Here is a 24,935-nt window from a genome sequence, read left to right on the forward strand (position 1 = left end):
ACTCCCAGAATTCCTCAGCCAAATGTTTTAAGATGGGTGGACTTCAACTCCCAGAATCTAACAGCCATCATACTTTAAGATGGATGGGCTTCAATTCCCATAATTCCCTGTCCAGCATATTTTAAGACGAGTGGACTTCAACTCCCAGAATTCCCCAAACAGTATGCTTTAAGATGAGCGGACTTCAACTCCCAGAATTCCCTAGCCAAATGTTTCAAGATGGATGGACTTCAATTCCCAGAGTCCTTCAGCCATCATACTTTAAGATGAATGGACTTCAACTCCCAGAATTCCTCAGCCATCACACTTTAAGATGGGCGGACTTCAACTCCTAGAATTCATAGAGATTATTTAATTATTGTGTCATTTTAATTATACAATGGACTGTATTGATCGAGCACTATTGTCTTATTTGGGGTGGCTTTTTGAACACATAGCTTATTTTAATAGTGTTGAATGCTTATTCCCAGCAGAACTGCATTCTGCAATGGTGCATTCATGCATTTTTAAAAAAATGCTTGTATAGGAAATAAATGTTGAGCAACCTTAAATCAAAACGTATCCAGATGATATTTCCCCCTCCAGAATTCTTTGTCATATGGCTATTTCATGCAGAACAATCTCTCCCTCTTTTACATACTTGTACAGAGATCCAGATCTAACATTTATTTAGATATTAAATTAACTTTAATAGCCATCCGGAAAGAAACATCAGGAAACGAAACAATTTGTTGCCCTTTGCAATTGATATGCTTTAGGAAATATATATAAACCCAACGGTGGGATTCATTATAAAGATTATCGGATGGTTTCCCCAATTTGTTCGAAAACTTTCAGACCAAAGGATGGCTAATTGAGCATGGCTGATAAAAAGGGTAAAATTTGCACATTTGGCTTGTAATCCCTTCAGACAGTTTAGCTAGATTATAATGAAGATGAGACAATATGGGGCCATATTTGGAATAGGATGATAGAATATGACGATTGATGATTTTGTACTGATGACGTTGGTATAAAACTAGTCCCACCTGAATTCAATTTTGAGATTGTTTGTATCGCTCTGTCTGTCTTCCGACGCCAAATAGCATCAAATTGGTACATAAAAACCATAGGTAATTTTCACGGGTTGGTCTAGCGGTGAAGGAACCAGATTAAAAACTAGGAGTTGGTGAGTTCTAGTCCTGCCTTAGGTATAAAAGCAGACTGGGTGGCTTTGGGCCAATGGCCAGGAGAGTGTGAGTTATAGTTCCGTCTTAGGCACGAAAGCCGGCTGGGTGACTTTGACCTAGAGACCAGGAGATGTGAGTTCTAGTCCTTCCTTAGGCATGAAAGCTAGCTGGGTGACTTTGGGCCAATGGCCAGGAGAGTGTGATTTATAGTTCCATCTTAGGCACGAAAGCTGGCTGGATGACTTTGACCTAGAGACCAGGAGATGTGAGTTCCAGTCCTGCCTTAGGCCAAAAGCTAGCTGGGTGACTTGGGACCAATGACCAGGAGATGTGAGTTCTAGTCCTGCCTTAGGCCAAAAGCTAGCTGGGTGGCTTGGGTCCAATGACCAGGAAATGTGAGTTCTAGTCCTGCCTTAGGCCAAAAGCTAGCTGGGTGACTTGGGTCTAATGACCAGGAGATGTGAGTTCTAGTCCTGCCTTAGGCCAAAAGCTAGCTGGGTGACTTGGGTCCAATGACCAGGAGGTGTGAGTTCTAGTCCTGCCTTAGGCCAAAAGCTAGCTGGATGACTTGGGTCCAATGGCCAGGAGATGTGAGTTCTAGTCCTGCCTTAGGCCAAAAGCTAGCTGGGTGACTTGGGTCCAATGACCAGGAGATGTGAGTTCCAGTCCTGCCTTTGGCATGAATGCCAACTGGGTGACTTTGGGGCAGTGCCTCTTTCTCAAACCAAAACCACCTCACAGGATTGTTGTAGTAGAAAAACTAAGAGGCGGTCGGCGCATTCGATATGCTTTCTTGCCATGAAGCTGCATATAAAAACATTACAGGTGGGATTTAAATAAATAAAATAAGAAAATTCCTATCCCAGAGACCTGAAATCAATCTCAAGTCAGTTTTTATGTGTGGACAACACTTTCTTCACCCCAGGCTGTGTATAGGGAAGGGGTGTGTATAGGGGAAGGGGTGTGTATAGGGGAAGGGGTGGGGTGGGGGAGGAGCACCTTATCTTGGAAAAGGAAAGCCCGCGAATATCAGGTAGTCTTCCTAATATACTCATGTCACAAACCTGGGTTCAAGAAGATGCATCTCCCACTAGTCTTTCTAAAGCCAACATCTTTAGAAATTTAGTGCCAAATTGTTGGAAATGTGGTCATGAACCAGGCACATACTACCATATGTGGTGGTTGCGCCAAAAAAAAACCCCAAAAGAACATTGGCGGAAAATCCAAAAGTGGCTGATAGAGATAACCGAAGAGGAAATAGAACTCAAACCAGAAGTGTTTCTTTTGGGAATCATAAACAATAAATATAACAAGGGGGTAATTTACTTAACGATACATATTGTTACGGCACCAAGAATGGTCTTTGCCCCAAACTGGAAAAACAGGGAAATTCCACAAGAAGGGGAAATAATTAGGAAAATTCTGACTTGTGCTGAACTGGATAAATTGACGTGGGAATTGAAGAACAAAGACGAATCAGAATATTATAAGATCTGGGACAAATTTTATCGATGGTTGGAACAAAAAAGGAAAAACCCCAAATAAGCAAGGACTAAGATTTATAAAATGGAGATTAGAATTATGTATGCAACTGTAACAGTGAAAATGTGTGAGATAAAAACAAAGCAGCATGACTGGAAATACGATGTATTTATATTTGTAAATACCGAATAGACCAAATGTAAATAAGCATGGTGGTTATAATGTATAACGTTATATCTGTGTTAGCCAACACAGTTCTAGGCTGCATAAACAGAGAGATAGAATCAAGATCACGTGAAATGTTAATACCACTTTATAAGTCCATGGTAAGGCCACACTTGGAATACGGCATTCAGTTTTGGTCGCCACGATGTAGAAAAGATGTGGAGACTCTAGAAAGAGTGCAGAGAAGAGCAAGAAAGAGGATTAGGGGACTGGAGGCTAAAACATATGAAGAACGGTTGCAGGAACTGGATATCTCTAATTTAATGAAAAGAAGGACCAGGGGAGACATGATAGCATCTTCCAATATCTCAGGGGTTGCCACAAAGAAGAGGGAGTCAAGCTATTCTCCAAGGCACCTGAGGGCAGAACAAGAAGCAATGCGTGGAAACTAATCAAGGAGAGAAGCAACTTAGAACTGAGGAGGAATTTCCTGACAGTGAGAACAATTAATCAGTGGAACAGAAGTTGCCTCCAGAAGTTGTGAATGCCCCAACACTGGAAGTCTTTCAGAAGATGTTGGATAGCCATTTGTCTGAAACGGTATAGGGTTTCCTTCCTAGGCAGGGGTTGGACTAGAAGACCTCCAAGGTCCCTTCCAACTCTGTTATTCTATTATATTTTATTCTATGGAAGGAAGGAAGGAAGGAAGGAAGGAAGGAAGGAAGGAAGGAAGGAAGGAAGGAAGGAAGGAAGGAAGGAAGGAAGGAAGGAAGGAGTGAGAGAGGGAGGGAGGGAGGGAGGGAGGGAGGGAGGGATTCTCCAAGGCACCTGAGGGCAGAACAAGAAGCAATGGGTGGAAACTAATCAAGGAGAGAAGCAACTTAGAACCAAGGAGAAATTTCCTGACAGTCAGAACAATTAATCAGTGGAACAGAAGTTGCCTCCAGAAGTTGTGAATGCCCCAACACTGGAAGTCTTTCAGAAGATGTTGGGTAGCCATTTGTCTGAAACGGTATAGGGTTTCCTGCCTAGGCAGGGGGTTGGACTAGAAGACCTCCAAGGTCCCTTCCAACTCTGCTATGGTATTGTGTCTTAGTATGTAGGGCGAAGACTTTGCCAGGATGGTTACACGGTGTCCAATGTTTTAATTTGTGTTCAATAAAAAACTTTTTAAAAAAGAAGAAGATGCATGTAAAAACGTGAATCCGTGACGCTTTCTGTCCTAACTCCCGGAATTGGGATCCCTCTGCTTTCTGTGCAGGACTGTCCCCAGCTGCTGAAGGCCAACAAGATCTTGGTCCCCGTAGATGTTATCAAGCCCATCACCCTGAAGGCCAAGAACTTACCCCAACCGCAGTCCGGCCAACGGGGCTACGAGTGCATCATCACCATTCAGGGCGTGGAGAAGCGGGTGCCGGCCCTGAGGTTCAACAGCTCCAGCGTCCAGTGCCAGAACACTTCCGTGAGTAAGCGCCGTCCGCAAGGGAGGAGGGAGGAGGGGCTCTGGGGGAATGGTCCAGGCGGCAGCTGGGGAAATATTTTGTTTAGCAATAATACAAGGTGTACAGAAGTAGAAAAATGGATGAGAGATACAGAAGTAGGGAGTTTTGGGTAGGTGGATGGATGGAGAGACAGACAGACAGACAGAAATAGATGATAGACAGACAGAAAGAAGTAGGGGGATAGATGGACAGATGGATGGATGGTCAGACAGACAGGAATAGATGATAGATAAACAGGCAGACAGAAATAGATAGACAGACAGACAGAAAGCAATGATAGATAAATAGAAACAAATAGATAGATAGATAAATAGACACAAAGAAAGAAAGAAAGAAAGAAAGAAAGAAAAAGAAAGAAATGATAGAAAGAAGTAGGTGATTAGGTAGATAGATAGATAGATAGACAGATAGATAGACAGACAGAAAGAAAGAAAGAAAGAAAGAAAGAAAGAAAGAAAAAGAAAGAAATGATAGACAGAAAGAAGTAGGTGATTAGATAGATAGATAGACAGACAGACAGACAGACAGGAAGGAAGGAAGGAAGGAAACATAAAGAAAGAAAGAGAAAGAAAAAGAAAGAAAGAAAGAAAGAAAGAAAGATGATAGACAATTTATCTGTCTATGGGTGGCAACTGACTTATATTTACGACGGTCGTAGCATCCCAGGGTCACACAATCCCCTTTTGCCACCTTCTGAAAAACAAAGCCAAAGGGGAAGCCGTGTTCGCATAACAACCATATGATTAATTTAACAACTGCTGTGCTACTTTTAACAACCATGATGAGAAAGGTTGCATAGCAACAGAAATTTGGGACTCAATTATGGCCGTAAGTCAAGGACCTCTGTGCCAAAGTTGCTGTTTGTCCTTTCAGAGATTGTCTCTGTTGTTGTTGTTGTTGTTGTTGTTGTTGTCAGAAAGAGAGGGTCCCTTCTAGACTTCATTGGGGAAGACAAGAGTCATCTATTTTCTTCTCCAAACATTATCCGCAGGTATTATATATGCCATTCTGTGCTTCCCCTGGTAAAATTGTGTCCAAGAATTAGGAGGCCAGATACCAGTGTGTGTGTGTGTGTGTGTGTTTGTGTGTGTGTGTGTGTGTGTGTGTGTGTGTGTGTGCCAGCCGCTTTGATCTATTTTGAGAGACTGCTGTATTGTTGGAGACAAATGGATTGTGTAAATAAATTCCTGGAGGGCTGAGCCCCATTTGCTCGTTTCCGTCTCCCTTTCGGCTTTTATTTATTATCATTTATTTATTATCAAATTTTATATGCCGCCCAATCCCGAAGGACTCCGGGCCTTTTTAACCAACATCCTCTTCACATTGTTTTCTGCAAATGCCATCTCCATATACAGGGAATCCTCTACTTACGACCTGCAATTGAGCCCAAAATCTCATGCTCAATGTGGAACTACAACTCACTGTCTCCTGGGGATTGGCCCAAAGTCATCAGGTGGGACTAGAACTCACTGTCTCCTGGGGATTGGCCCAAAGTCATCAGGTGGGACTAGAACTCACTGTTTCCTGGAGATTGGCCCAAAGTCATCCAGCTGGCTTTCGTGCCTAATATGGGACTAGAACTCCTCGTCTCCTGCTGATAGGCCCGCAGTCCCCCAGCTGGCTTTTGTGCCTAAGGTGGGACTGCAACTCACTGTCGCTTAGCGATTGGTCCAAAGACCCCCAGCTGGTTTTCGTGCCTAAGGTGGTACTAGAACTCACGTCTCCTGGTGATTGGCCCAAGGACCGCCGGCTGGCTTTCGTCTCTAAGGCGCGATTAGAACTCACCGTCTCCTGACCAAAGTCACAAGGCAGGACTAGAACTCACTGTCTTTTGATGATTAGCCCAAAGCCACCCAGCTGCCTTTGGGACTAGAACTCACTCCTCCTGGTGATTGGCCCAAAGCGACCCAGTTGGCTTTCACGCACACACGCCGTTGCCAGCTGCTCTTCCAGTTTCGGGTGAGTGCATGCGCACCGGCTAGCTGGTCTTCGTGTTTCTGGCACTCAGCTGCACTCATTCTGGTTTGGGCACTTGGTGCCGAAAAGGTTCACCATCACTACAACAGAACATAGAGAATGGAATGGAATGGAACAGAACGGAACAGAACAGGGGATAGAATGGATTGGAATGGAATAAGTAATAGAATAGAATATGGAATGGAATGGAATGGAATGGAACGGAATGGAACAGAACAGAACAGAACAGGGGATAGAATGGATTGGAATGGAATAAGTAATAGAATAGAATATGGAACAGAACAGAACAGAATGGGGGATAGAATGGAATGGAATAAGTAATAGAATAGAATATGGAATGGAACAGAACAGAACAGAACAGAACAGAATGGGGGATAGAATGGAATGGAATGGAATAAGTAATAGAATAGAATATGGAATGGAATGGAACAGAACAGAACAGAACAGGGGATAGAATGGAATGGAATAAGTAATAGAATAGAATATGGAACAGAACGGGGGATAGAATGGAATGGAATAAGTAATAGAATATGGAACGGAACGGAACAGAACAGAACGGAACGGAACAGAACGGAATGGGGGATAGAATGGAATGGAATGGAATAAGTAATAGAATAGAATATGGAATGGAATTGAATGGAACAGAACAGAACATAGGATAGAATGGAATGGAATAAGTAATAGAATATGGAATGGAACGGAACAGAACAGAACGGGGGATAGAATGGAATGGAATGGAATACGTAATAGAATATGGAATGGAACGAAATGGAACAGAACAGAACAGAAAAGGGGATAGAATGGAATGGAATAAGTAATAGAATAGAATATGGAATGGAATGGAACGGAACGGAACAGAACATGGTATGGAATGGAATGGAATAAGTAATAGAATAGAATATGGAATGGAATGCAACGGAATGGAACGGAACACAACAGAACAGAACAGAACAACTTTATTGTCACTTTGAATGTACGCTAATCGCCATAATTAAAATGAAATTTCATTGCAAGCAGCTCTCAAAGGGTCACCACCTCCAATACACGCTACATAAATGGCAAAACAAATACATAAATAGAGAACGAAATACAGAATTATGCATATACCCACATATATTCTATGAGACAGAGCCAAAGCAGCCGCAGCCGATCCCGGCACCACCATCTTGAGAATGGAACAATCTGCTCAGGGATAGAGGGACCCCCTACCCATCTCCAGCTTCGCGCATGTGTCTTCCGCCCTGCCGGTGTCCCTCCATCCCTGCAGCTGGCTGAGGGTCCATCTTCTGGCCTCTGCTTGTTGCCTTGCCGACAGATGTTGTCCTTTTAATTAAGAGCCTCAGTGGCCACGAAGGATTCATAGCCGTCAGCTCGGCTCGGAGTAGCCATGCAGTCAAGAGGAACTAATGTCAAATGACGCCAGGAGATGTACGAGGGGGCTACCCAACCCCCCCTCTGTCCCTCTCACATCATATTTCTGCCTTGGGTTAATTACTCATCATTCGAGCTTGCAAGATTTGATGCCCGAGTGTTGCCCTCGCCCACCCCAGTGGCTATCTTCCAGAGCGCATTCTTCTAAGCCCAAGATTACACAGAGAAGAAAAACGGATTGGGTGGAAGGCTAGCTCTGGCTGGCAGGAATTGGTTTTGATTTTTAAAAAACGACTAGCTGATAACTCGCGCTTGTCCAGGTATTTATTTATTTATAGGTGGGAAAACATCCGGACCAAACGTAATTGCTAAGGTTGGATTTTCCCCCTTACCAGAGGGAGCCCCCTTGTGGAGTACTGTGAAGCCGTTACCAGGGCAACTCCGCTGTGCTGTACAGTAGAAGCCATTTTAAGGCACAACAGGCTGTATCTTAACAGAACACACACGCCGAGGGGTTTGAGAAACATATGATCTGGTCAAAGGATATGAATGAATGAATGAATGAATGAATGAATGAATGAATGAATGAATGAATGAATGAATGAATGAATGAATGATAGATGAGATAGATAGATAGATAGATAGATAGATAGATAGATAGATAGATAGATAGATAGATAGATAGATATAGAGATAAAGATAGATAGATAGAGATAGATAGATAGAGATAGATAGATGATAGATGAGATAGATAGATAGATATAGAGATAGATAGATAGATAGATATAGAGATAGATAGATAGATAGATAGATAGATAGATAGATAGATGATAGATAGATAGATAGATAGATAGATAGAAATATATGTGTTTGTGTGTGTGTGTGTATGTATAGATATAGATATAGATATAGATATAGATATAGATATAGATATAGATATAGATATAGATATAGATATAGATATAGATATAGATATAGATATAGATATAGATATAGATATAGATATAGATATAGATATAGATATAGATATAGATATTATAGATATAGATATATAGATATATAGATATCCCTCATCTTCCTTCCTTCCTTCCCCTCTCATCTATTTCTTCCTCCCTCCCTTCTTCATTCCTCATTTCTCTCTTTCTCATTCCTTCCCTCATCTTCCTTCCTTCCTTCCTTCCTTCCTTCCTTCCCCTCTCATCTATTCCTTTCTCCCTCCCTCCCTCCTCCCTCCCTCCCTCCCTCCCTTCCTCCCTCCCTCCTTCCTTCCTTCCTTCTCCAATTTCCATAGCCTATGCTGGTTCTCTATCTATTTGCACTGGGGAAGGAAAGGAAAGGAGATTGGGGAACTATCAGAAAAAAACTTATCCTTTGAACGATAAAATCCCTCTGCTTTCCTCCTTCATTTCCAACCCCCAAATCATGGGAGAGAGACGCAGGGGTGCCATCTTGCCGGTCCATGTCTAAAGTGCTTTTAGAAAAGTATATTTCATTTTCCCAGAGAGGTTTGATTTACAAGAAATACAGATGCACCTTGAGCATAACAGTCGCTGGAAACCCTGGCAAATAATTGCAAATAAGTTTGCATTTAATCGATTTTCTAAATGAGCATTTCCTGCTTGTTAATCTAAATGTTCATTTCACAATACGGGAAGTCCTCGACTTATGGCGACGATTGAGCCCAAAATTTCTGTTGCTAAACAATACAGTTGTTAAGCGGGCTTTGCCCCATTTTACAACCTTTCTTGCCACAGTTGTTAAGTGAATCACTGTGGTCAGTAAGTTAGCAACACGGTTGTTAAGTGAATCTGGCTTCCCCCTTGACTTTGCTTGTCAGAAGGTCGCAAAAGGGGGTCGCGTGACCCCGGGACATTGTGACCGTCGTAAATATTAACCGGTTGCAAACCACCTGATTCATTGTCATGTGACCATGAGGATGCTACAACGGCTGTAAGTGTGAAAAACAGTCATAAGTCACTTTTTTGAGTGTCCTCATAACTTCAAATGGTCGCTAAATGAAAGGTTGTAAGTCAAGGACTATGTGTGCAATACAAGGCAATGCAATGCAATATAATACAATATTCACAGATCTATTCATTTGAAATACTTGGGGAAACGTTCAGCTGCAGGAATTCTTATAACTCATTCCTTTCCCCTTAATAAATCTCGTTAAAGAAGAATACGACATTCGCAGCTTGTAAGTTCGAAAGGTCCCTAAATCAACTGTTGTAACTTGACCTGTATCCATGGATAGTTTCTTTAAAACAGGTGGGGAACGATGGACCTTTTATAACCGGGGGAACAGAGGTGGCATTCATCTGGTTCAGACCGGTTCACCAGAACCAGTAGTGGAAACTGCCCACCTGCCCCGGCTCTATGCTGTCCTATTTAGACACGTTTTTGAGGCCAGCCGCATGCGCAGAAGGCTGGGCGCATGTGAGGAAGGGGCGTGGGCACCTGCAAAATGAGCATGTGCGCATTGGCTCTTCCCTTCATCTGGCAGCTCTGTGCATGTGCACACTGGGAACAGGCTCCACCTGTTCTTCTGCCTCAGTGATGTCTGACTCTGAAGGCAGCTGATAACTGTCGGACGTCACTGTCCCCCTCTCTGCCTCCGATGCAGAGCCCTCATCAGAGCCTTCCCCAGACTCCAGGACTGGCCCTTGTTCCTTAGCTGTTCCCTTCTCCTGGCAGCTCTGTGCATGCGCACACTGGGAACAGGCTCCCCCTGTTCTTCTGCCCCACTGATGTCTGACTCCGAAGGCAGCTGATAACTGTTGGATGTCCCTGTCCCCCTCTCTGCCTCCGACACAGGAGCCCTCACCAGAGCCCTCCCCAGACTCCAGGACTGGCCCTTGTTCCTTAGCTGTTCCCTTCTCCTGGCAGCTCTGTGCATGTGCACACTGGGAACAGGCTCCCCCTGTTCTTCTGCCTCACTGATGTCTGACTCTGAAGGCAGCTGATAACTATCGGACGTCCCTGCCCCCCCCCCTCTGCCTCCGACGCAGAGCCCTCATCCGAGTCTTCCCCAGACTCCAGGATTGGCCCATCTTCCTCCCCAACCTCCTCACTGTCCGTCTCTGCTGCCAGCTCTGCTGGTGGGCCACAACACATTCCTGGTCAACAATCCAGTAAAGAGCCGAGATGGCGCAGTGGTTAAATGCAGCACTGCAGGCTACTTCAGCTGTTCGGCTGTTCAAATCTCACCGGCTCAGGGTTGACTCAGCCTTCCATCCTTCCGAGGTGGGTAAAATGAGGACCCAGATTGTTGTTGGGGGCAATATGCTGACTCTGTAAACCGCTTAGAGAGGGCTGAAAGCCCTTTGAAGCAGTATATGTCTAACTGCTATTGCTAGTGCTAATCCCCGTTAAAAATGCTATTTTTCCAACAGTTTTTGGAGTTGTTGTTGTCTTTTTTTTAAAAAGCCCTCAAAATCCAAACAGATAGTCCCATGGCAACTGTTGGTTTTCTCTTTTTTCAAAACTCAGTTTGCGTACGGTGACAAACCAGGAGTCGGATCAACAGGCGTCTTGATGTCTGTTCTGTTCCCTTCTTCCCTGTTTAGTATTCCTATGACGGGATGGAGATTAACAGCCTGCCGGTGGATCTGACGGTCGTGTGGAATGGGAATTTCAACATTGACAACCCGGCCCAGAATAAAGGTAACTTGTCGTTTCAACTTGTCCTTGGAAGTGGTAACCTTAGCAACAAGCCGCTTTTCTTCCTTAAAACTAGCCGAACGGTGCCTGCTTCCTTTTGTTATCGATCGCAGGATGTTTTGTCCCCGGCTAATTTTTGCTCCGGTTTTTAATGAATGTATTTACTCGGGGTGTAAGGACGCCACTCCTAACCCAGGCCGGCTCCTTTACGCCTGCTGTGGCTCGCCAGCGGAGTTGGCAGCGGAGTCGGACAGTTTCAAAAGGGGGGAATGATGCAGGAGGGGGTGCACAGGTAAACCCACCAGTAGCTGGCCAGGTTAGGTGATCTCGTGGCACGACATAACCGCGAACGTCAAAAGTGTGCCGACAAAATCGCGGCGCTAAAACCGCGATGTCAAAAGCGCGCCGACAACAGCGCGCCGACAGAAGCGCGATTTAAGTTAAGGTAAGGTTTAGGGTTAGGGTTAGGGTTAGGGTTAGGGTAGGGTTAGGGTTAGGGTTAGGGTTAGGGTTAGGGTTAGGTTTAAGGTTATTTTTAGGGTTATGTTACAGCGCGCTTCTGTCGGCGCGCTGCTGTTGTCGGCGCGCTTCAGCGCTCATTCGTCTCCGCGGTTTTGACGGCGTGGTTTTGTCACCGCGCTTTAGTCACACGCGCTTTTGTCATACGCGCATTTGTGGTGGAACCAGGTGATCTTACTAGAATGGACCTTATAAATTCATATTAGCTTGGCTTTTCATTCTAGTGCCCTGGAGTTCCAAAGTTGACTTTTAGCTGGAGTGAACTTTCTCTCCAACTTCCTCATAAGTATTAAAAATAGGGCTGAACAGTGTGGCAAGACCCTGTAAAGGAGGGGCACAGGAAGCCAGGCGCGGGTGAGAGATAGAACAGAGGTAAAAACTGCTGACAGCTTAAGACATTATAGGAACTTCTCTTTTTTTGTATTTCTCCTATGTACTTCTCTGTAACATTCCAAAATGAACTTCTCTTTTTCGAAATGTCATGCTTGTCTCGTGTATGGAAACGCCTTGAGACTGCACAGTGTGGAACACGGCATAAAAGTAGCATCCTGGGCAGAGCCCAGGCAGTTCAGATTTTGGTGTGTTAGCACGCTGAACTCGATGCATCAAATAAAGCTGTTTCTCTCGCACCTTTGTGGTATCGAGTCCTGGTCTTTCGTAAGTAGATTACAAACCTCAATCTGCTGCAACAGGAGGCAGAGAGGGGGCCAAGGCCATCTGGGAGTTGTGCACTGCCTCCGAAGCCTCCGGAGTCTGACATCAGCGAGGCAGAAGAACAGAGGGAGCCTGTTCCCAGTGCGCGCATGCACAGAGCTGCCAGAAGGCAAGAACAATTCGGAAAACAGGGTCGACTCGGGAGTAAGGCTTGGAGATGATTGGCCCCTCCCATAAGACATAAAAGAGGAGCGAATGGGACCTGCCTGCCTGCCTGCCTGCCTGCCTTCCTTCCTTCCTTCCTTCCTTCCTTCCTTCCTTCCTTCCTTCCTTCTTCATTCATTCATTCATTCATTGCCTCCTTCCCTCCCTCCCTTCTCTCTCTCTCTCATTCCCTTCCCTCCTTCCCTCCCTCCCTCTCCCCCCCTCTCTTTCTTTCTCTCTCTCTTTCTTTCTTTCTTTCTTTCTTTCTTTCTTTCTTTCTTTCTTTCTTTCTTTCTTTCTTTCTTTCTTTCTTTCTGAAAAGGAAGGTATTTATGCATTAGGCAAAATGCCTCACCTGTTGTCCCTTTGGTGGGAAGACTTTGTTTCCTTGTGGGTGGAATCTCTGATTTGATGGGTGGATCTGTTTAGTTTAGTTTCTAACTCAGAAACCAGGTTAATGGTTGTGTGGACCTGGTTGAAGTGAATGTGGGAAAGAGCAAAGCTGGATTGACTTGTAGCCTGGAGAGGAGGTAAGATTGATGCGTGTGTATGTGTGACACAAGAGGGAGGGAGGGAGGAGAAAGGAAAGGAAACAAAGAAAGAAAAGAAAGAAAGAAAAGAAAGGAGGGAGGGAGAAAGTGAGGAAGAAAGAGAAAGAAAGAAAGAGAAAGAAAGAAAGAAAGAAAGACACACAGAGAGAAAGAGAGATGTGGAGGGAGAAAAAGAAGAAAAAGAAAGAGGGAGGGAGAAAGGAAAGAAAGAAGAAAGAAAAAGAAAGAAAGAGGGAGGGAGGAAGGAAGAAAGATAAGGCAAAAAAGGAAGAAGTGAAAGGCAGAGTGGCAGAAAGAAAGAGAGAGAATGAGAGAGAGGAAGAGAGAGAGGGATGGAGGGAGAAAAAGAAAGAAAAAGAAAGAGAGGGAGAAAGGAAAGAAAGAAAGAAAGAAAGAAAGAAAGAAAGGGAGAGGGAGAATGAGAGAGAGAGAAAGAGAGAGAGAGGGATGGAGGGAGAAAAAGAAAGAAAAAGAGAGGGAGGGATAAAGGAAAGAAAGAAAGAAGAAAGAAAGAAAGAAAGAGGGAGGAATGAGGCAAAAAAGGAAGAAGTGAAAGGCAGAGTGGCAGAAAGAAGGAGAGAGAGAAAGAGAGAGAGGGATGGAGGGAGAAAAAGAAAGAAAAAAGAGAGAGAGAGAAAGAGAGAGAGAGATGAATTGGATGGAGATGGCGTTACCATCCCCAATTGCTTCCAAGCAGCTCCGAAGATCAAAGGCAGGGCATTAAGGATTTGCTCCTAGGGGAGGGAGGCCCAACCGTGTCCCCCCCTCCTCCCTGGCACCCCTGGGAGCCTTCGGCATCCCTGAACCCCCTCTCTCTCCGTGTTTGCAATTTGTGGACGTGGCATTAAACGCCACCGAGCGGCTATCCACAGCTTTGACCTTTCCAGCTGGTTCGGGGGTCCTCCCGAATTAATCCTAGGATTTAGGCCCGGAGTAAAGAGAGCACACTTTCTGTCCGTCCCTTTCACTTCCTATTTGCAACGGGAACCGGCACTGAGGCGGAGAGGGTATATTTTATGCCTCTAAACCTTCCCAGCTGCGTGAGAAGGCCTCTCTTGGCCTTTCATCTCCTCGGAAGATGATCGGCCGTTGCTGATCTCTTTTCCCTTCCCTGCGAAGAGAGGCCGGCGTTCTTCTGCCTCATTCCCCGTTTCTTTTGATGGGGTTAGGCAGCCGGATTGCATCGTCAGGCCTGTTAAGAGTGAAGCCCTGGAGTTGCGGCTGGGTTGGGGGGATGCATTGGGGCTTCCCTGTGAAGCTGCTCACATTTGCCTGTCGGGAAAAAGCTCTGCGGCTGTCGGTCTCTCTTCCTTTCTCTCTTTCCATCACTCTCTCTCTCTCTCTCTATTTCTCTATCTATCATATAGTTATCTATCACTTATCTGTCTTATTTATCCGTCCGTCCGTCTGTCCCTCCATCCATCCAGTCTGCCTGCCTGCCTCCCTGCCTATCTATCTATCTATCTATCTATCTATCTATCTATCTATCTATCTATCTATCTATCCATCCATCCATCCATCCATCCATCCATCCATCCATCCATGTATCTATCATCTATCTATCTTTTATCTGTCTTATTTATCCATCCATCCATCCATCCCACCCGTCCATCCGTCCCATCTATCTATCTATCCATCTATCTATCTATCTATCTATCTATCCATCCATCCATCCATCCATCCATCCATGTATCTATCATCTATCTTCTTTTATCTGTCTTATTTATCCATCCATCCATCCATCCACCCATCCGTCCTATCTATCTATCTATCTATCTATCTATCTATCTATCTATCTATCTATCTATCATCTATCATCTATCTATCTATCTATCTATCTATCTATCTATCTATCTATCTATCTATCTATCTATCATCTATCTATCTATCTATCATCTATCTATCTATCATCTATCTATCATCTATCACTTATCTGTCTTATTTATCCGTCCGTCCATCTGTCCATACCATCCATCCATCCATCCATCCATCCATCCATCCATCCATCCATCCATCCAGTCCTGCCTGCCTGCCTGCCTGCCTGCCTATCTATCTTTCTATCTATCTATCTATCTATCTATCTATCTATCTATCTATCTATCTATCTATCCATCCATCCATCCATCCATCCATCCATCCATCCATCCATGTATCTATCATCTATCTATCTCCTATCTGCCTTATTTATCCATCCATACATCCATACATCTGTCCATCCATCCATCCATCCATCCATCCATCCTCTCTCTCTCTCTCTCTCTGTCTCTGTCTCTCTCTCTGTCTCTCTCTCTGTCTCTCTCTCTCTCTCTCTCTCTGTCATCTATCGTCTATCTCTTATCTGTCTTATTTATCCATCCATCCATGCATCAGTCTGACTGTCCGTCCATCCAACCATTCTGTCTGTCTGTCTGTCTGTCTAATCTAATTTATCCATCCATCCATCCATCCATCCTATCTATCTATCCCAGTGGATGAAATCAACTTACCTTCACTACTGGTTGGCAAAGGTGAGCGCACGATCGGGCAAAGGGAGGGCGCTTGTGTCACCTACGCTCATGCCTAGGACCTTCCACGCGAGCTCAGAGCGTCAGAAATGGGGCTTGATGACATCCGGGCACGACCACTCCTGGTTTGCCCAAACAAGATAGAAGCGACTGAAATGCACCACTTTACTTTATCTCTCCCCCCGTCCCTCCCTCCCTCCCTCCTTCCCTCCCTCCCTCCCTCTCTCTTTGGCTGTCTGGCAGAGTCACTGTGGGCCAGTCTGCTCTTTCCATGGCAGCCCCGTGGGCCGGATCTAAGCCCCCTTGGGCCAGATTTGGCCGCTGGGCCTTGAATTTGACACCCATACTCCAGAACAGTGTTTCTCAACCCTGGCGACTTTAAGTCCTTTGGACTTCAACTCCCAGAATTCCTCAGCCAGCACAGCTGGCTGAGGAATTCTGGGAGTTGAAGTCCAAAGAGGCTTAAAGTCGCCAAGGTTGAGAACACTGCTCCAGAATCTTATCAGGATACAAGTATTTCCTGAGAGTGAAAGCAATGCATCCGTGGAACTACTTGCCTCCAGAACTTTGCCCCCATCTGCGTCACTCAGTGTCCTCAGTGGCTTTCTCTTCTCCCTGCAGTCCACCTGTACAAGTGCGGAGCCATGAGGGACAGCTGTGGGTTGTGCCTGAAGGCAGACCCGGACTACGAGTGCGGCTGGTGCGAAGACTTGAACCAATGTACGCTGAAGCACCATTGCTCCGTCCTGGAGAACCGATGGCTGGAACTTTTGGGGACCGGCGGAAAGTTGCACGAACCCCAAGATTATGGAAGTAAGTGTCTTCCCTTCCTCACGCCAAGACCTTCTCCGATGTTGCAACGGGTCACTTTGTGCGGTGGCGCAGTGGTTAGAGGGTAGTACTGCAGGCGATTTCTGCTGACTGCCGGCTGCAATTCGGCAGCTCAAATCCCACCAGGCTCAAGGTTGGCTCATTCCCCCATCCTTCCCAAGTGGGTCAAACGAGGACCCAGATTGTTGGGGAGCAAGAGGCTGACTTTGCTTAGAGAGGGCTGTAAAACCAAAACTATCCTTTTCCAAGGATATTTTTTGGATTGTGGGTTTATTTATTTTTTATTTATTTTTTCGACTTCCAGGTCTAATTTAGAACCAGGGGTCTCTTCCCCAGGGTCTGATCCAGTGGTGGGTTTCAAAAATTTTTGGAACCTCTCCTGTAGGTGTGGCCTGCTTTCCGGGTCCACTGGTGGAACCTCTTCTAACTGGTTCGGTAGATTGGACGAACCGGTTCTACCGAATAGGTGCGAACTGGTAGGAACCCACCTCTGTTCTTATCCTTGCTTAGCTTTTGTTGAACTCAGCCAAGGTCGGCTAAATCTGGCTGCGAGGGAATATCTGACGTGATTAGAATATATCGGAAAGTTTTTCTGCTATTGTAGCTCATCGCAAACTAAATATGACCCAGAAATGTGATTTGCTCAGACAGACAGACAGACTGACAGACAGACAGACAAAGATAAACACACACTCACACACACACAAAGAGAAGGAGAGGGTGGGGAGAGAGGGAGAGGGAGATAGAGAGGGAGAGGGAGAGGGAGAGAGAGAGAGAGAGAGAGAGAGAGAGAGAGAGAGAGAGAGAGAGAGAGAGAGAGAGAGAGAGAGAGAGAGAGAGAGAGAGAGAGAGAGAGAAGTAATTTTAGGCTGCATCAGCAGAAATGTTTCAAAATTACAGAAATTCCACTATAGTTTTGGGAAAATGATTCTATCCTATTCATAGGGAGTCCTTGCCACACGACCACAGTTGTACCCAAATTTCTGTTCTGTTCTGTTCTGTTCTGTTCTGTTCTATTCCGTTCCGTTCCATTCCATTCCATTCCATTCCATTCTTATTCTCTATTCTATTCCTTTCTATTCCATTCCATTCCATTCCTTATTCTATTCTATTCCATTAAATTCCTTATTCTATTCTATTCTATTCTATTCCTATTCCATTCCTATCCTATCCTATCCTATCCCATTTCATTCCTTATTCTATTCTATTCCATTCCATTCCATTCCTTATTCCATTCCTATCCTATCCTATCCTATCCCATTTCATTCCTTATTCTATTCTATTCCATTCCATTCCATTCTTTCCTATTCTATTCTATTCTATTCCTATTTTCATGTATTTTTGCTTAATGTGCTGTTCCCTCCTCCTTCCCTGGGCTATACAAAACCTCGCTCACACAAGGATAGCTTGGTGGGGACAGGAGTTCGACTCAGAGCCTCGAGCCAGATGTTTCCGCTCAACAGTTGGAGGAAATGTGGTCAATTAGTCATGTTCTCGGGCCTGTACATTTCCTTATTGTTCAATATATGCTCTCTGCGGTTTGTAGTTAATAAATCTGGGACTTCGGCTCCCGCCATGTGGCCTGCTGTCTTCTTCCGCAGTGGAGGTATTTTCGTAGGTATTTTCACAGGCCTACCGACCGAGCGGTGCGTTTTTTACGTCCAGTCATCTAGCCCAGGTCGTCCTCGACTTACAACCATTTGTTTAGTTCAAAGTTACAACAGCACAGCCATACCTTGGGAGGGAGGAAGGCAAAGATGTACAATACAAACCTGTTCTGTCCCTGCTTCTCGGCTCGTTAACAAACGGACAAGCAGACAAACTTAAAAGGAACTTTCTTTATCAGATCTCGGCTCAGACTGGCTTCGAGCCCAAAAATAACATAAATACAGTCTCTGACCAGATAACAGAATGCAAAACAAATCTCTCTTACGGCAACACAAGTTGAACAAAACGAAAGCAAGGCACTTCTTCCAAAGTCTCTACGAATCAGGGTTACAGAAAACAAAGCACTTCTCCAAGTGTATCTTACATAACCCACGGACTGATGATCAATCAATGTTGAACGAACCAAGGAACGTTGACTCCTGCAACCAGGGCGTGGCACCATCCGTCCTTTTATCCCCAGAACACGCCACTCACTAGCCCCAGCTGCAGTGTTAATCTTGTATCCTGAAAAGACTCACAGAAGACATCTGCTGAGTCACAACACAAACCTTAATACAATAAGGTCCCTTCCAACTCTGCTGTTGTATTTTATTGTATTGGGGAAGGAAAGAGGGGCATCCTTCCAAAAGAAATAAGCCAGGGGTCGTTTTGATTTTTCTTTTGTCAAATCTTTTAAACTTTTCCTAACTGGCAATTTGTTTTCTTAGATAAGCCCCGTGAGAGGACCTCGCGAAGGAGGCACCAGGGTGACCATCCGAGGAGAAAATCTCGGCCTGGAGTTCTGGGATATCGCGTCCCACGTCAAAGTGGCTGGCGTGGAGTGCGTCCCCTTGATGGACGGATACGTCCCCGCCGAGCAGTAAGTGAAGCCCGCAGGGCAAAGCGGAGCCAGGAAACCTTAAGGCTGTGACCGATGGCACGGGTGCCACAGATGGCACGCCAGCTGCCAGCTCCGGAGCTCATGGGCACACCAGCCAGCTGATTTTCGCCCCCTTTCCTGGCTTCAAGGAAAGGCCTCCGGAGGCTGCAGAGGGTGGAAAAATGGCTCCAATGGGCCAACCGGAAGTTTGGAAATGATTCGTTTACGGCTTCCGGAAGCCCTCTTGGGACTGGGGGAGGCCGTTTTCCGCCCTGCCCAGGCTTCAGGAAAGCCTCCGGAGCCTGGGAAGGGATCTTGGACTTGAATCCCCACGAGTGGAGCTTGATCTGGGGGCGGAGTGGGGACGGGGACGGGACACCACAGAAGAGTCCATGTGGTTTCCTTGGTAACAGTATCAAACATGGCTGCCATGGCCGCCTTCTAAGGTTTTTGGTGGTTTGGCTGGGCTTCCCAAGTTAATCAATAGTTCTAGAATTCCTTCTCCACCGTCATTCCATCCCTCTTAGTACAGACAGTTAGGCCACCATGGTGGTCACAAGTTTGAGGACTACCTGTTGAAAACACTAAATTTAGCAGGGCATTCATTGTCTATTCTCTTCTAACACTGTTGATGCTACCAAGCTTGGTAAAGAAATGTCTCCAAGAGAATCACCCATCATCATCTCCTCCTCCTCCTCCTCCTCCTCCTCCTCCTCCTCCTCTCCTCCTCCTCCTCCTCCTCCTCCTCCTCCTCCTCCTCCTCCTCCTTCTCCATTTGCAACCTCTCCTCCTCTCTTCTAACACTGATAATGCTACCTAGTTGGGTGATGAAATGTCTGCAAGAGAATCACTCATCATCTCCCCCTCCTCCTCCTCCTCCTCCTCCTCCTCCTCCATTTTGCAAAAAATCCTCTCTTCTAACACTGATGATGCTACCTAGCTGGGTCATGAAACGTCTGCAAGAGAATCACCCATTTCCTCTCTTCCTCCATTTTGCAACCCCCCTCCTCTCTTCTAACACTGATGATGCTACCTAGTTGGGTGATGAAATGTCTGGCAAGAGAATCACTCATCTCCTCCTCCTCCTCCTCCTCCTCCTCCTCCTCCTCCTCTTCCTCCATTTTGCAAACCCCCCTCCTCTCTTCTAACACTAATGATGCTACCTAGTTGGGTGATGAAATGTCTGCAGGAAAACAACCAAGCTCAGAGAGGTGCCAAGGAGCCCACATACATTTCCGCCCTCCACGATTTTACAAACTAAACCTGTTTTTCCTTGCAATCAATCCAGCTAGTTAAGATGCTGTGAATCTCGCTCTGGAAACTGCAAAGCAGCTCGCCAGAGGAATAGCTCAGCCTTTGAATGTCTCTGCTTTCCTTCTAGAATTGTCTGTGAGATGGGCGAAGCGAAACTCAGCCAGCATGCTGGATACGTGGACATTTGCGTGGCTGAATGCAGGCCAGAATTTCATGGCAAAATCCTCCCAGTTCTATTACTTTACGGTAAGTCTGTAGCCCTGTCCTTTTAAAGTAGCCCTGTCCCTTTAAATTAGCCATGTCCCTTTAAAGTAGCTCTGTCTTTTAAAGTAACTCTGTCCTTTAAAGTAGCCCTGTCCTTTTAAAGTAGCTCTGTCCTTTTAAAGTAGCCCTATCCTTTAAAGTATCCCTGTCCTTTTAAAGTAGCTCTGTCCTTTTAAAGTAGCCCTATCCTTTAAAGTAACTCTGTCCTTTAAAGTAGCCCTGTCCTTTTAAAGTAACTCTGTCCTTTAAAGTAGCCCTGTCTTTTAAAGTAGCTCTGTCCTTTTAAAGTAGCCCTATCCTTTAAAGTATCCCTGCCCTGTTAAAATAGCCTTGGTCCTTTTAAAGTAGCCCTGTCCCTTTTAAAGTAGCCCTGTCCTTTTAAAGTAGCTCTGTCTTTTTAAAGTAGCCCTATCCTTTAAAGTAGCCCTGTCCTTTTAAATTAGCCTTGTCCTTTTAAAGTAGGTGATAATGTTACCTAGTTGGGTCATGAAATGTCTATTGACACTGCGACCGTCATAATATGAAGCGGATGAATTTGATCAAGTGACCGCAGGGGTGCTATCATGGTCGTAAGTCTGGAAAAACGATCATAAGCCACATTTTTCAGGCCGTTGTAACCAAATGGCCACTACATTGTGAGGACTAGGCGTATGGTGGGACCTTGGCTTAAAGATGAGTGTTGAATAGGAAAAAAAATTCACCTGGATTTTTTTTCTTTTTTCTACCCGTTCTTGTTCAGTTTGAGGGAAAAGAAACCCACTGGAAATTCGTCTGATGTTGGAAATCTCTCAGGGGCGAAATAAGATATTTTTGCTTTCTAATGAGGTTGGCCTCGGGGCCTATTTGAATATTCTGGCATTTCACACAATCACCTCTAAGATGTTTCCTGTCTATACTCGCAAAAGAAGAGATTTGGAAGAATGGTTCACGGAGTGACGGCAGAAGGGAATATCCTGTCCTTAGGAAAGCGGGGAGCATTTCTCGTTTCTCCTGCATCCTTTAGAGGCATCCTCCAGCTTTTCTCTGGCCACAAAAGGTAGATGGTATTGTGGCCCACCAACGGAGCTGGTGGCAGATTCGGACAGTGAGGAGTTGGGGAGGAACCTGGGCCAGTCCTGGAGTCTGGGGAGGGCTCTGAGGAGGGCTCTGTGTTGGAGGCAGAGAGGGGGCGAGGGCCTTCTGACAGTTATCAGCTGCCTTCGGAGTCAGACATCAGTGAGGCAGAAGAACAGCTGGAGCCTGTTTCCAGGGTGCACATGTGCAGAGCTGCCAGACGAAGGGAACAGCTAAAGAACAGGGGTCAACTTGGGAGTGAGGCCACAGGTAGACGGTGAATGGCCCCTCCCAGAGGAAATAAAAGAAGAGCAAAAGGGGAGTGGAGTTTGCAGGAGACCATTAGTTCACTTCATTGGTTCGTGAGCTTTGCAAATCTCGGCCTGGCAGCTCTCCAAGTCGGATAAGGTCTGTGACTGTAAATCCTCCCTTGAAAGACTTTGCTGGATGTGAAGGGGCAGAATTCACAGCAAATTAAGAAAGGGTTTTTTGTTGGGACCAGGAGTTTGCTTCGTGCTCTTGGGAAGCCTCGGTTAGAACAGAGGTAAAGATTTCCCCTGTCTGGTTGGGGCGCTGCTGATCTCTGTTTCCTAGCCGAGGGAGCCAGCGTGGTCTGAAGACATTTCTGTGTCCATGTGATCAATACAATGCACACAGAACGCGGTTACCTTCCCACCGAAGTGGTACCTATTGATCTACTCTCATTTGCTTGCTTTCGACCTGCTAGGTGGGAAGAAGCTGGAACAAGGAACGGGAGCTCGCCCCGTCACACAATGCTCAGGTCTTGAACCTGGGCTGGCGGCTTTCTAGCTAACAAGCTCGGGGTCTTTAACCACTGAGCCCTCACGTTCCTCCCACCCACGAAATTGGCGGGAAATTTCTTGATTTCTCCTCAACTTCAGCAGGGGATGGCGTGTGGCCAGAGAGACCTCTGTGGTCTGAATTTTGGGGGCAACAGCTGAGAAGGTCCTTCGGTTGCTAAGCAAGAACAGTGGTTGAGTGAGCTTTGCCCCATTTTACGGGCCTTTCTTGCCACCGTTGTTGAGTGAATCCCTGCAGTTGTTAAATTAGTCAGACGGTTTCGTTCAACGGAGCTGGCTCCCCCGTCGACTGTTCGCCAGAAGGGTCGTGAGAGCGGATCACACGACCCCCCCGGGACCTTGCAACCGTCACAAGCATGAGTCAGTTGCCCAAATGTCCGAATTTCGATCCCGGGACCCCAGTGGATATTGAAACGGTCGCAACTGTGGAAACTGGTCATAAGGTCAATTTTTTCAGTGCCGCCGTAACTTTGAACGGTCCTTAAACAAATGGTTGTAAGTCGAGGAGTCACGTGACAACCCACCCACCCCCCTTTTGCGACCATCTGGCGAGCGAAGTCAGCGGTGGAAGCTAGTTTCACTCAACAACTGCAGTGATTCGCTTAACAAGCATGGCAAGAAAGGAGGCCCAATAGGGGCAAAGCTCCCTTGGCAGATGTCTCGTTTAGCAACAGGTATTCGGGCTCAACTGCGGTCGTAAGCCGAGGACTACCTATACAGCAGATCCCCCATGGCTTTGGCACACACAGCCATGCCGTCTAGAATTTGTTACGGCATCTGTGAATCATTAATAGACCGCCGTAACCTACCACACACCTGTAAATGAGATGGTAATAAATTTGTGTGTGTGTGTTATGATTGTAACACCTCCGGAAATTCCTAGGCTCTCTCGGGATTGGAAAGGACGAGTATTTTATTTTACTTTATGTATAGCAGTTGTTCACCTGCCAATGAAAGCTGCGAGTAAACTTACAAAGGGTAAGAAATAAAGAGAGGTTTGGAGCTGGGGAATTTTTGATTAAAACAAAACAAAACCAGGAGACAAGAAAAAAAACAGGTAGGGAGGAAAAATAAAAGGAATATCAAATATTTATTCCAGGATTGTGACTTGTTAGATTTTGCTGCAGTCTTGTGAACAACTGCCGTTAACGTTGTGGTCGTAGCAACGTTAAAACCGAATAATATTGAATGATGTTCAATATTATGATGATACCTGATCTTTTTAAAGTAGCCCTGTCTTTTAAAGTAGCCCTGTTCTTTTAAAGTAACCCTGTCTTTTAAAGTAGCCATATCCTTTTAAACTAGCCTTGTCCTTTTAAAATAGCCCTATTCTTTTAAAGTAGCCCTGTCTTTTAAAGTAGCCATGTCCTTTTAAAGTAGCCCTGTCCTTTTAAGTAGCCCTATCCTTTAAAGTAGCCCTGTCCTTTTAAAGTAGCCTTGTCCTTTTAAAGTAGCCCTGTTCTTTTAAAGTAGCCCTGTCTTTTAAAGTAGCCATGTCCTTTTAAAGTAGCCCTGTCCTTTTAAAGTAGCCCTATCCTTTAAAGTAGCCCTGTCCTTTTAAAGTAGCCTTGTCCTTTTAAAGTAGCCCTGTTCTTTTAAAGTAACCCTGTCTTTTAAAGTAGCCCTGTCCTTTTAAAGTAGCCCTATCCTTTAAAGTAGCCCTGTCCTTTTAAAAGTAGCCTTGTCCTTTTAAAATAGCCCTATTCTTTTAAAGTAGCCCTGTCTTTTAAAGTAGCCATGTCCTTTTAAAGTAGCCCTGTCCTTTTAAAGTAGCCCTGTTCTTTTAAAGTAGCCCTGTCCTTTTAAAGTAGCCTTGTCCTTTTAAAGTAGCCCTGTTCTTTTAAAGTAACCCTGTCTTTTAAAGTAGCCATGTCCTTTTAAACTAGCCTTGTCCTTTTAAAATAGCCCTATTCTTTTAAAGTAGCCCTGTCTTTTAAAGTAGCCCTATCCTTTAAAGTAGCCTTGTCCTTTTAAAGTAGCCTTGTCCTTTTAAAATAGCCCTATTCTTTAAAGTAGCCCTGTCTTTTAAAGTAGTATTTTTTTGCCCAGTTGTGTAGCTCAGGCTACAGGTAGTCCTCAATTTATAACCATTTAGTGACCATTTGATGTTAGAGCAGTGCTCCATAAAGTCACATATGACTGGGTCCCCCCCCCCCTAGTTAGCATTTCTAAGGCCACAGGATCAGAATTAACTGAATTAACTCATTTTTTTTTAATTGAAATTTTTTTTGGGAAAAAAAACTTTTACAAATGTTTACCTCCCCCCCTCCCCCCGAGCCCCCCCCAACCTTCCCCCCCCCGACTTCCCAGAACCAATACAGGGTGTATAAATCTTTAACAAAGATATTCTAAAATAAACTTAAAGAAAGTTAGTATCATCTTTCATTTGAGCTTTAACTCCTCTTTTGTTAGGCTAACTCTAAACAG

At 45.2% G+C, this 24,935-nt stretch overlaps 1 protein-coding gene across 1 annotated transcript in view; it reads left to right on the forward strand.

Annotated features, from left to right (window-relative positions):
* Window positions 1-24,935, forward strand: part of PLXNA4 (plexin A4) — a 487,979-nt gene that overhangs the window by 339,140 nt on the left and 123,904 nt on the right. The window contains 7 exon segments of the mRNA XM_087722680.1: window positions 4,078-4,278; window positions 11,233-11,329; window positions 16,380-16,546; window positions 16,548-16,571; window positions 18,965-19,116; window positions 20,498-20,579; window positions 20,581-20,616. Coding sequence (XP_087578806.1) covers window positions 4,078-4,278; window positions 11,233-11,329; window positions 16,380-16,546; window positions 16,548-16,571; window positions 18,965-19,116; window positions 20,498-20,579; window positions 20,581-20,616 — 759 coding nt within the window.

The sequence above is a fragment of the Thamnophis sirtalis genome, unplaced genomic scaffold (assembly GCF_051295495.1).
Source record: "Thamnophis sirtalis isolate CommonGarterSnake01/CBP01778 unplaced genomic scaffold, rThaSir2_p1.2 scaffold_9, whole genome shotgun sequence".
In the NCBI taxonomy this organism is placed as follows: Eukaryota; Metazoa; Chordata; class Lepidosauria; order Squamata; family Natricidae; genus Thamnophis; species Thamnophis sirtalis.